The 12,961-nt window shown below is 37.2% G+C and overlaps 1 protein-coding gene across 1 annotated transcript in view; it reads left to right on the top strand.

Moving 5' to 3' along the window:
* Positions 1-12,961, top strand: part of SLC7A11 (solute carrier family 7 member 11) — a 77,355-nt gene that overhangs the window by 51,886 nt on the left and 12,508 nt on the right. The window contains exons 7-11 of the mRNA XM_055275930.2: positions 4,318-4,441; positions 6,258-6,361; positions 7,173-7,269; positions 8,764-8,913; positions 10,159-10,336. Of these exons, the coding sequence (XP_055131905.1) occupies positions 4,318-4,441; positions 6,258-6,361; positions 7,173-7,269; positions 8,764-8,913; positions 10,159-10,336 (653 nt within the window). The remainder of the gene's footprint in view (positions 1-4,317; positions 4,442-6,257; positions 6,362-7,172; positions 7,270-8,763; positions 8,914-10,158; positions 10,337-12,961) is intronic.

Genomic DNA, 12,961 nt, shown 5'->3' with positions numbered 1-12,961 from the left:
ATATAAAATATAATACATGTTTGTCAGCATGTAAAGGTCCTGGGGGCCTTGTACCTAGAGTTAAAGCAGGCACAAAGCAGCCATGACATTGTGACAAGATATACCATGCATGTGGAACTTAGGGCCAGAAGATGTGGTTTCTGGTTCCAGCCCTCCCACTTACTACTTTTGTGATCTTGGTTATGTCACTCAACCTCTCTGAGCCTTGGTTTTCTTGTTTAAAAATTGTGGGTATTACTTCCTGTTTCCATGGGTTGTTGTAAATTTTGTTTGCACATGCTCCTTCTCATTCCACAAGTGATTTAAAATGACATGCACATATTTAAAGATAAAATAAGATGCATTTGCCAGTGCTTTGTAGATTATACAAACATAAGTCGCCTGCCATCATTATAGGGCCATTTTCATTTCTGGGGAAGCCTATCACTCAGAACAAAAATGCTTCTAAGCACATGTTTTGGAGACTTCCATTTAACAATTTCAAATAAAGCAAGTATGTGTGACATAGACTGGTTATAAGTGCCAATTTAAAATAAGCCTATAAGAAAAGAAGACTATCCAAGACCTTTTTGACTGAAGACCATTTACAACTAATAAAAATAGCAGACTCTCACATACTTAATGCCTGTTAATTGAAAAGAGCATATATGACAAAAAGCTGTTAGGATTAAGTAAGTCTTGTAAATGGTATTTCGTTAGTCATAACAAACATGTACTAACATTTGAGAAAGACCAGAACTTAATTTTGTTAAAAGTGAGTCATTTTTACTCAGCTTAAAAATAATGCTTTTGTTGCATTTAGGATTGGTGGATACCTCACAAGAACACAGAGGCTTTGAAATATCCGTGGCCTACTGGTTCCTTCCTCTAATTCCCTTCATTATCAAGTGCCATTTGCCTTAATCTTGGGTTACTAGCAATGCTATCTGCTCTCTGCATCTAAAGCCTCCAGAAAGATTGCTCTGGCATGGCCTAACAGCTTTTATCAGCTCACCCAGTGGCTCTTACACTTTGATACTTGAAACCTAGAGTTAACTGTGTAGGGCCAAGCTCTTCTGAAGGAGTCAACTGCTCTCTTCTGTCAATAATGGCTGTTTATGCCAAAACAGCCAACAGAGCCTCCCCAGCCCCTTCCCTCTGTCAAAGTGAAATGGAACCTAAGAATGGAAGCTAGTGGCTATTTTGCCATACCCCAACCAACTTGCCATTGCTTAATTCCATCTAATTATCAGCTGGGCATCGTAGCTCATGCCTGTAATCCCATCACTTTGGTAGATGGAGGCAGGAAGATTACTAGAGGTCAGGAGTTGGAGAACAGCCTGGCCAACACGGTGAAACCCTGTCTCTAATAAAGATTAAAAAAATCAGCTGGGTATAATGATGGGTGCCTGTAATCCCAGCTACTGGGAGGCTGAGGCAGGAAAGTTGCTTGAACTCGGGAGGCTGCAGTTGCAGTGAGCTGAGATTGTGCCCCTGCACTCAAGTCTGGGCGACAGAGTGAGACTCTGTCTTTAAAAAAAAGAAAATTTTTTTAAAAAAGAATAATTATAGAGAAATTACTGGATATGCTGTGCATTGCAGCAAGATTAGACTCTTTCTCTTGTTTATATTTTAAACTGTTGTTTTTCTCACTAATATCTGTAGAGTATATTTGGCTGATAGTAAGATTGTTAGTCTGTTTCTGCTTATCTGAGGCATGCTTACCTTCCCTCCTTCTCTATAAAAAAAGTTTTTTTAGGGAAATTTATTGTGAGCTTCTGCTTTCTTTTAAACAATATATAATTTTAAAATTCTATTTCCCAAACAGTGAAACTATTTGAAAACATTTACTTGACATTACAATTCATGTTACACAGAAAAGTGATAAAAATCATGAAATCAGTTTGTCCCCTTCTTTATAATAAACTGTAGTGTCAAAGAATACATGAGAAATACTAGTTTGATAAAAGCTCTAATAAACTTTATATTAAACTATGATTTTCCTTTTAAGTAATAGAGTTGAGGGACCCACATGCTTGAAAGTGAATACACTTTGGTGGTCCAAATGCCCAAATTTCAAGGTAGGGTGTGTATGCACCTGAATTCTGGGGCTTCCACTTACCAATTGTGTATCCTTAAACAGTTATTTAAGCTCTTGAAGACTTTATTTTCTCATATATAAAATGTGCTGATGTTCCTAACTCACAGAATTTTCTAAGGACAAAAGGAGACACATATGTAAAGTGCCTAATAAAATGTTGGGCACATAGCAGCCCAATGGTAGCAGCTGCTCCTGTTGTTTTTGTTATTAACAAACAGAATGAAGGGAAACCAAACTAGAAGGTTAGATTTTCTAGGATCCCTTCTGCTTAGATCAATTTAGGAAACGGCCCTCAGAGAGACTGTAATGTCTAGGCAGGAAATAGGCAGGGGGCTGACTTGGAGGATCTGGACTGGGAAGATAAATTCTATGCTGGGAGAGCCACAATCCCAAATTTCAGACTTCTTTCTTTCTGCTATTTTGCAGCATCATGTGATGTGACAGTACTCTCTGTTTTGGACAGGTTACTTCACTGCAATTACTAATGTCACTTCATTTTTTATTAATGGAAACTTTATATACCTTAATCATATGCTTGCAAGGAACAGAGAGTCTTTTTCTCTTCTTTTCATCTCTTCCCCTCTCCTCCTAGAAAGAACTTCCTCCCCATATAGGATGTTATAAAAGCTGAAAGGATTCAAGGTCAAAATAATACACTGAGTGGTTGAAAACCTATGTATACACCTTCATGTTCTCCTTGTTACCCTTTTGCATTTACAATAGCCCTTTTTACAAAGAAACAATTCATCTTTAATTTGCTTTATGCCATTCATCCTTTTATATTTGATTGGCTCAGTGATTTTCTTTACTTAAATTTAGCATTTATCAATCACAACTAGCAATGCACGTTATAGTGTTAACAGAAAATTCCACAGGACCCTCTTCACACTGGGGAAGGGGACCATCTGCTACTTTCATATTAGGATGTCAGGATTTAGAGGTCAATGTGTTTCCTCATCAAGGCTGAAGGCTTTGGGAATCAGGGGAAGTGTCAGGCTCCAAGCAGCATAATGAATGACAGTTGCTGACTGGCTAGGCTCGCATGTTTTCAACAGGGGTATCGCTGTTCAGTATAATGTGCTGGGACTTAGTGTGCTAAACACACCCAGCTTGGGTAGTGAGGCAGGCTGTGCCTTTTCCCCCCTGATTCTGAACTGCATTTTCATCTTGGAAGAAATTACATTGAGGTCTTCATTAGTGGCACCCAGCAGGGTGAAGGCTCCATGAGGGCTGATAAGCACTATGGCTGAAAAATGATCAGCCTTTGTGCGGGCAGTTGAAGGTTTAAGTTGCCTGAACTGGAGAGAGTCTGAAGAGGCGATTATGTTAAGCAAGTAATGTGTATTGGTAACATGGAATCAAATTATTAGGGTCAGTAACTTCCTGGCTTTCCCAGTGCATTAAATGAAGACATAATATTGCATTCGTGTCGGGTACTTCTTGATGCCACATAGTGTCAGCACTGTCCGGTCGTCTGTACTTCACAGCATGTCACCTCTAATTTCATGGGATTATCTGCGCTGTTGCATTATTAGATACTCACTATCTTGAGCTTCCTTTGAACTCACAGCAGGGCAGTGCAAAGTCATTACTGTGAACACTTCTGTGCTTTCTTGTGTTATATACAAAATTATGGCCACATTTAGAAAGGTAGCTATATCCCACTATCTTACTTCCAAAAGTGTGCATTTATTTGGTGGGAATGACAGCTATTGATGGAAAAAACGTTGAATGTGAAAAATGTTTTTAAGGACTAGTGTTAGAAAGGTGTCAAGGCAGTGAATTAGTATTAGAAATGTTTATAGGACAGTGGTTCTCAAAGTGTGGCCTGATCAGCAGCCTCAGAATCACCTAGGAACATATAACTACTGAACTGGAAACTGTGGGGTGGAGCTCAGCAGTCTGTGTTTTAACAAGCCCTGCAGGTGATTCTGATGCATCTCAAGTTTGAGAAACACTGCTGCAGCATTTATGGAGTACATGAATGACATAAATCCATATGTTGTGGGGTATAGCAATAGACAAGACAGACGAAGTATCTGCCCCCATGGACCTTATTAAGTTACAAAGGAATATGTGGTTCTTTGCCCTGATGAAATGTTTATACATACCCAACAGAGCCTATAATTATTGTAGATACCATTATATTCTTCATTTGAATTAGCCTGTTATTTTCTTCCGTATCAGAGAATGACTAACAAAAGATAACGAATAAGTGATTCCTTTGTGCATTTCAGAACCATTCCCCTTGCAATATGTATATCCATGGCCATCGTCACCATTGGCTATGTGCTGACAAATGTGGCCTACTTTACGACCATTAATGCTGAGGAGCTGTTGCTTTCAAATGCAGTGGCAGTGGTAAGTCCAAGTTGGGAAAATGCCAATTGGAATTTAGGTTAATGAGCTGATGCAATTTTATAGTAGTTCCCTCTAGCAGAAAGTGTTTTGAAATTCGGTAATCTTTTCTTGACCTGAATAATAATGAATATTTAAAAAATTTAGAGCATACCTTAGCATATTCCATTTAACTGATATATCTAAATTCCTATATGATTTCCCATTATTTCTAATTTCTTATAAAACAGTTTCACACATACATGCTTGAAAATCTGTCCAAGCTTATTCTCCCAGCACGTCTTTAAAGATAGGTGGACAGTTATTGAATCTAAATAAATGCATTTTTTGTATGCAAATTACAATTTATTCTGTACACTTTCCTGTTTGTAAACTTTTCATATGCAAACTCAAAATCCTTTCCCCAAGTGTCACTTAAGAATTTTGATGTGGACCATATAAATTGGTTTTCCTAGTATATCCTTTTGAATACTAGTCCTGGGATATTAATACATTTAGGAAATACTGGGTTATTCAAAGTTAAACAGATGTTGTTATAACACTTCTCAGAATATTAAAGATACCAACATGCATTTTAACTCCCTAAGAAGTGGATACACATAATTTTATAGCATTTTCCAAAATTTATTTGACACCAGGACCATCTTTATCCCCAAAGATCATGTTATAAGACTGTTATTCTGTGACACATAATTTTATTTTGCATAAAACTTAGCTAGTAAGAGACCATTCACTCTTGACCTCATAACAATGAATGGTGAAAAGTTAAGTTCCCATACTTGATGTCAGTTCCTTTTAAAATAGTTAGTATTACCTCATAGCAGCAGCATCTACAGGGAATAAATTATCTCATTTCATTTGAAACTGTGTATGAGTTCACTATATTGAAAAACACTGACCACTGCTCTAAGTCCCACCAGACAATCAAATATACAAAGCTTATTGAAGTCAGGTCAGTCATCTCATCTTTTCAGACAAAGGGCAGCACTTATTCTTTGGGCATAATGTGGCCCACTAATTACATAGCACCAGCTGCATCAAGGACAACTAATGAATCCAACACATTTTCTTTTTTTGGAAAATACATCCTTCACAGAAATTTGCAATATTGCACATATCATGTCATAAAAGAACATTTTAAAAGTTGTGTTTATCTTTTAAGTTTCTGTGGCTTATTGGACTTATATTTGTGTTCTAGCCTTTTTATAGGAAACCACAAAAGAAACTGACAGACACATGAGGGGGAGGGAGGGACTTTATAAACAGAGGTTTAGCTAGTGTGATTTTCTGGGAAAAAGATTTTCAGAGCTACTCATATATATGCTATAAATTATGAAGTCATCAATTATTTTATTTACCTCCTAAGAGTGGGATTGGCATATGAAACACATATCTGTAATACTTCTCAGTGTATTTCCATATAAAATATGGTTTTCCAGGCTAAAGAGAAAGTATTATGCAGAAAGATTTCTATCTCCAGAAGTAGAACTTCTGATTTGAGCTTTTATCACTTGTCAGAGTCAGAGACAATACACATCATAGTTGATAAAGATTCGATAAATGGATCATTGCTTTTTGAAAGTAGAGAGAAGGTGCTTGTTTCGACCTTTGACTATAGTTTTGCAACAAGCAATACCATGATCCTTGCTTTTGATTATTGTCTACAGAGTTAGTCTGATCCCAACCAAAGAGAGAAATTATAAAACATACAAGTATCACCAGGCTAATAGAAAGTCATAGAGCAAGTTTGGCCTAGATTGTTTCATTTTATTCCACTTTCTGGCAAGGCATTAATTTGCTTCGTTCTTTCTTTCACTAGACCTTTTCTGAGCGGCTACTGGGAAATTTCTCATTAGCAGTTCCGATCTTTGTTGCCCTCTCCTGCTTTGGCTCCATGAATGGTGGTGTGTTTGCTGTCTCCAGGTGAGTGAGTTCATGTATTTCCAGAAACACATTTCTGTTTTTGAGATTGGATCTGATAAGGATAACTTTAAAAAGAAAAGAAACAGTGCCTCCAAACCTGTTGTTTTTAAAGGGACATGCAAGATTGAAATGTTGGTCCAAGTATCAACAGCACGTTTTATTCTGTCCATTAGAGGGCACTGCTTGCCCATTAATAGCTTATTTGGAAGACCGTCATGTGGCTTTTTAAAAAATAGTATTTCCACAGAGTCTAACAATGGCATTTTATTTCTGGTGATATAATTTTCTGTTTCTCTGAAGATGCCACGAAAAAAGTAAAGTAAGAGACATCAGAAATCACCACCCCTACCATCAGTATTTCCTTTGTTTAGTTTGATGCAATAGTCTTTTTGTTTTAATATAAGATTAAAACCCAATCAGATAAATGTGAGTGCTACATATATGCGTGTGTACCTGTGGATGTGCATGTGCGTGTGTTTGTTGAATTGGATTGACAACACACATATAATACTAGGAATCTAGAACTAGATTTCCCATCAGCTATTTATATGTAGAGAGAACTATACCGAGTCAGACATTGCTATTCTTTCTCTTCAAAGAATAATATAGTGTTGGCAGATTTTGTAAAATTCAAATTTAGATTTCCTATGATATTTCTCCACCTTATTTGAAAAGTGAACTTAGGCAATCACCTAAGAAATGCCTGATCATTTGGTATGAAAAAGATGCACATTTTCTCTGGGATTTCTGGATTTTCCCTTTGAAATGATCAATCATACAGTCAACTCCACCCACATTTCTCTCCCATCAGGTTATTCTATGTTGCGTCTCGAGAGGGTCACCTTCCAGAAATCCTCTCCATGATTCATGTCCGCAAGCACACTCCTCTGCCAGCTGTTATTGTTTTGGTAATGCATATTAACAAGTATATCTAGATATAACCTTGAATAATAGGTTAGCAAAAAGGAATTCCAACCAGACATTAGATAGTACTTTACTTTCTCATTCATTTCTCTAATGTATGTCATGGTGGAGTTTGGGAGGCAGGATATCTTCCATCTCTTCCCTTTACTCCATGTTTCTGATGCCTATTTTTTTGGGGCAAAAATCACATCACCTCTCTTTCATCTTTGCAGAAATGTGTAAGGTCTAAGGAAAATGATTAGCTTGGCTCCTCTCATCAACATAGCACCTCACAGAAAAGAATGGAGTATTAAGTCCCAACTACTTAAGGAAAGTAGAGCAAAAAGCTACAGTCCAAAAAGTACCCAGATGTATCATCTAGGCACCTTATAATGAAATGCACACAAAATTGAAAGAATTGATAAAATCCTAGACAGTGCCATGATTCATTTAAGACATTTGAGAGCATGTGTCTTTTATCCTGCAGGATAAAAATAAAAGCACCACGAGGTAAATTTGAGTTGTAAAATTCTTTCTGCAGAGCAAAGTGTTGTGAAATGTGAGCTACAGAAGACTGTATGAGGTGTAAAAGTCCTCAAATACCCACTGGCAATGTTATATTCATTTCTACTGATTATTTTGTAACATTTCTCTCAACTGGAATCTGTTGTCAGGAGCACCATAGAATGCACTGAACATTTTTTTCATGCATTTAATTTGTTTCAGAACGTTTCCTTGAAATTTCTTTTTAAAGTATGTGTACTCTCTGTGCAGAATCTGGACGTTAACGTCACTTGTGGGAACAGAATGTATTATTCCGTGAAGAGGGCTTTCATTTTAAGCCTCTGCTATCAGTCATGCTGTCCTTGGCATGTGCAGCTGCAGAGACTTGCTAAGCTGATCTCTGCGCTTCATTCTTCTCCGTGGTCTTGAGGGTCACACATGGCAAGCACACCAGGAGAGTAAATGTGGAGGAAAAAAGGTCAATGTTTTGCAATCAAGAGCCAACAGAATCACCTATGAGTGTCTGTGTTTCCTGAGTGTGGATAGCCAAGAGCTCATCAGAGAGCATTTGCAGAGCTTTCTGTAAATCTTCCAGTTGGGTCTCTTTTACTGTTTATTTTCGGTTATTTACTAATCATCTCAATCTTTGAGTCTTTCAATTTTGAGTCATTGAGTACCCTTTCTTTTACTCTTTGAAAACATACTATCTTCCCTCAAATGCAAAAGGAACTAAAAACAAAACACAACATTCATATAGAATTCCACTTGAATAAAGTATAATGGCCATATCACTCTCATACTGTCCCTGGTGTGTAAATGGATTATGACAGCAGAATATAGAAAAGAGATTAGTCAAATCCAGGTTTTAACTATGATGATAATTTATGAGTATAAATAATTATTTGAAAAAGGTCATAATGGGTAGTGAGGTTTTTGTTGTTAATCATCTCTATTTTCACTGAATTCACCAAGCTTGCTTCCCTTTCCCCCATCAGCACCCTTTGACAATGATAATGCTCTTCTCTGGAGACCTCGACAGTCTTTTGAATTTCCTCAGTTTTGCCAGGTGGCTTTTTATTGGGCTGGCAGTTGCTGGGCTGATTTATCTTCGATACAAATGCCCAGATATGCATCGTCCTTTCAAGGTAACCTCAGCAATCTTGATGGGTTTACATAAATCTTTCTCCTAATACCTAGTCCTCCCTTTGTCATAACTTGCTGATGGGGAGGTTGGGCTGGGGGCAGCATCTGTGGAATAAAAATGTTTAACTCTTGCAGGTAGTGCTTTCCTGTTGGATTTATTTTAAGTTGGAAAAAAATAGTTCATCCAATTTTTTATGTGATGGGCTTGAACTTTGTATGTCACATTTTTGAAAAATGACGGTATGAATGAATGTTTGGTATGTTGATTTTTCATGAATGTGTTCAATGACCTGATACACTCAAAGTATGGGCTACTTCTGTCTGTCTTTATGCTGGAGTTGTGGACAGCCATGGTGAGAAGGAGTAAGGGAGATACTTTGTTAATGCCAATTCCAAAAAGGAATTTGCCTTTACAAAATAGGCATTTTAAGTACTTAAATGTTGCGACTTGTTACACTGCTCTTTCTCTATATTATACATTCTAAAAGGAATAGAAATGTAAAACATATAGGGAAAGAGAAGATCTACGAATTTACCACTTAATACCCATTTACCATAAGTAAGCATCTCCGTTTTGGAGGACTGGAGAAGAAGCTTGTCTTCTTCTTCAGACTTGACTCATGGATTGATTTGACCTCACCATTTATTTGTTTTTAAGAAATGGCATAGATAAGGTTGTCAGTCATGTTGTCAGGATTTGTTTCTAGTAATATTCATTGCCTAATGCTGGTGGCATCTTTATTAGCGGTTGAATAGGAGTTGGCTTGTTTTATTCCCGTCAGTTACTATTGTGGATCACAACAGAAAAATCAATATGCACTGAAAGACTTTAACATGTTACAAGCAGCCGGTGCTCTTGACTCCACATTAAAGTGGGTTCTAATCATAATTATCAAAGAGCCAGTCTTTTAAAATCAAAACCATAAATCATCATGGCATTCAACTAGTAAAATAATTCCAACAGAACATCCCTAATAAAATATCCTTTTTTGTCCTTAGAGTTTGTTCTATCAAAGATTTAAAAACAATTTAAATTAAGCTGAATTACATTTAAGGGAGTACGTTTAATACATTATCTGTGCACCATGAAAGAGATTTTGCTATTAAGGCACGTTGGTGCCTGTCACCTGGTCGCATTACTACAGCATATCACTAAAGTATATGTCATGACTGACACGCTCATCTCAAACCCAGCTTCTGTTGCTTGAACATGTTTGAAGTGACTTTTTTTGTGTTCTGTGTTCCAGGTGCCACTGTTCATCCCAGCTTTGTTTTCCTTCACATGCCTCTTCATGGTTGCCCTTTCCCTCTATTCGGACCCATTTAGTACAGGAATTGGCTTCGTCATCACTCTGACTGGAGTCCCTGCATATTATCTCTTTATTATATGGGACAAGAAACCCAGGTGGTTTAGAATAATGTCAGGTAAGAATTTTAAATACTTTCAGGACATTGTGCAATACCATGTAGAAAACCCATAAAGGTGCACATACATAATGTACTGAACATTTAAAAATGTAAGTGGCACAACTGATGATTTGAGAACATTATGGCATTTTAATTGGAACTGCTTTTTGGCAGGAAGGACATTTAGGGTACACCCGTTGAATCCTTTCGGATATTAGTTTGGGCTGCTGTAATCACTTCTTAGGAGAAACAGCTTTGTTTTAGATGAAATTTTATCAGTAGTTCTCTAAACGACCTAATCGCTCTTTGAATCCCTTACTAACCTAATTATTTTCCTTCTGGTTTGAATGCAGTTTAGTGATTCTATATCATAAAATGTAACTTGATGAGTGACATGAGATTTGTTGGGAAGTTAGGCAGTGGCCTGCAAATGCCTTAAACATTATGACTGTACGCTACCTTAAAAGGAAGGGTGACTCATGAAGGATTATAATAACAAGAACAATGGAGAGAACAATAGCAGCTTCCACATATGTGTGCACATGTATGACTTCATTTCATTTTTTTAAATTTTACTTTAAGTTCTGGAATAAATGTGCAGAACGTGCAGGTTTGTTACATAGGTATACATGTGCTATGGTGGGAGTGTAAATTAGTTCAACCATTGTGGAAAACAGTGTGGCAATTCTTCAAGAATCTAGAACCAGAAATATCATTTGACCCAGTAATCCCATTACTGGGTATATACCCAAAGGTTTATAAATCATTCTACTATAAAGACACATGCACATGTATGTTTATTGCAGCACTATTTACAATAGCAAAAACTTAGAACCAACCCAAATGCCCGTCAGTGATAGACTGGATAAGGAAAATGTGGCACATATATACGATAGAATACTATGCAGCCATAAAAAAGAATGAGTTAATATCCTTTGCAGGGACATAGATGAAGCTGGAAGCCATTATTCTCAGCAAACTAACACAGGAACAGAAAAGCAAACAGCACATGTCCTCACTCATAAGTGGGAGTAGAACAATGAGGACACATGGACACAGGGAGAGGAACAAGACTTTATTTAATTCATATAATATCCTACTGAGGTAGGAAAATTATTATCCCCAGTTAATAGGCTTTGAATTATAGCATGAGAGAATTCAGGTCACTTGTTCCAAGTCATACAGATGATATAAAGTAGAATAGCTGAAAGTCAAACTCAGGCAGTTTTATATTTTAGGAGAATCACCCTGGGGGTTGTGAGGATGGATTAAGATAGGTTGGGGCTGAAGACAGAATATTGACTTTGTTGGTTACAGCAGCAATCCTGATGAGAATTGAGGGGGGTTCTGAAGACAGGCAGTATCAGCAGGGTCTGAGAGAAAGTGAAACATACTAAAAGGAAAAATCAGCAAGACTTGGTGACCAGTTAAATTGGGGGAGGAGAAAACACAGATCACTAGGTAGGAAGGGTGCTTATGAATAGCCTGTGTTGTGTTGAAAGCGATCTCTCTGTCAGAAGCTCTCCTGAGTCCTTTCCCCTACATGATCAGCTCAAGCAATCCTCAACAAGGTTGATGTGTGAGGTGCTATTATTCCCAAGTCCAGATGAGAAAACCAGGGCTCAGGAAAATGGAGAATTTATTTTTGAGTGTATGTATTTTAAACCATAGAACTAGGAATTGAACCCACATCTGCTGGACTTCTAAGTTCATGCTCTTTTTAGAGTGGATCCCTTGTGGAAGGGGGAGAGAGACAGACAGAGAGATAGGTAGGTAACAAATATAGCCAGAAGGGCAGATCTATTCTCGCTGGTGAATGTGGTGAGTTTAGAACATAGCTTTCATACTTTTTCTTTGTTTTAATTTATTTACTTTACCATAATTAACTTTTTAAATTCCAGTTAAAAGTTTAGGGAGATTTCTGGTTAAATTATTAATAAATAATGCCAGTGTTACTAAAAAACAAACAACCAAAAACCTTGATATGCATATTGAATCTCTAGTATGCTGTGCAGACTCATTGAGAAGTCAGTCCTTTAAGGCAGAGTTTTGTTAATACCTTTTATTAGCATTCAATTGAATTTTGCATCTTTAGATCTTATACTACTATTTATATCTGGATTTTGTTTCCCCAAAGAAATGTAACTATACAAATGAGGTGCTTTATGGCTGACACAGGCACACTGATTGCCTTAACAGAATATTTAATCTCTATTTCCTCTCAGATCACACTAGCTTTCTGTGGAATATTTTTAAGTTTTCTGTGTTCTAGACACTAAATATAGAGCCTGTTCTGAGGGAAAAGGGATCGTATTAAATATCATTTACCATTAGAGTTGCTTTATTTATTGCTAATATTTAGGACAGGTTAGCACTCATCACCGTGAAATCTATGTCTGTCTCCCATACTAACCGAGACAGTTAAAACCCCTGAGCAGCACAGAAAATTGAGAATTGAGGAAGAAACAGCTGGTGGTCCTAGAGTTAGACTAGAAGAGAGGGAGCATGATGAAAGAGCAAAGCCATTGTTCCATCCCACTTTAGCAGGCATTTTGTTCCTCCTGTTTGGAGTCAGCCAACTCTAATAGTTCTTTCCTCTTGCTAACAAACACGTGTGTACTTTGTATTATTTCTTTGTTAGTT

This window comes from Symphalangus syndactylus, chromosome 4, assembly GCF_028878055.3.
Source record: "Symphalangus syndactylus isolate Jambi chromosome 4, NHGRI_mSymSyn1-v2.1_pri, whole genome shotgun sequence".
In the NCBI taxonomy this organism is placed as follows: Eukaryota; Metazoa; Chordata; class Mammalia; order Primates; family Hylobatidae; genus Symphalangus; species Symphalangus syndactylus.
Note: the sequence above shows the minus strand (reverse complement) of the source record. Positions and strands in the feature narration are given on the sequence as shown.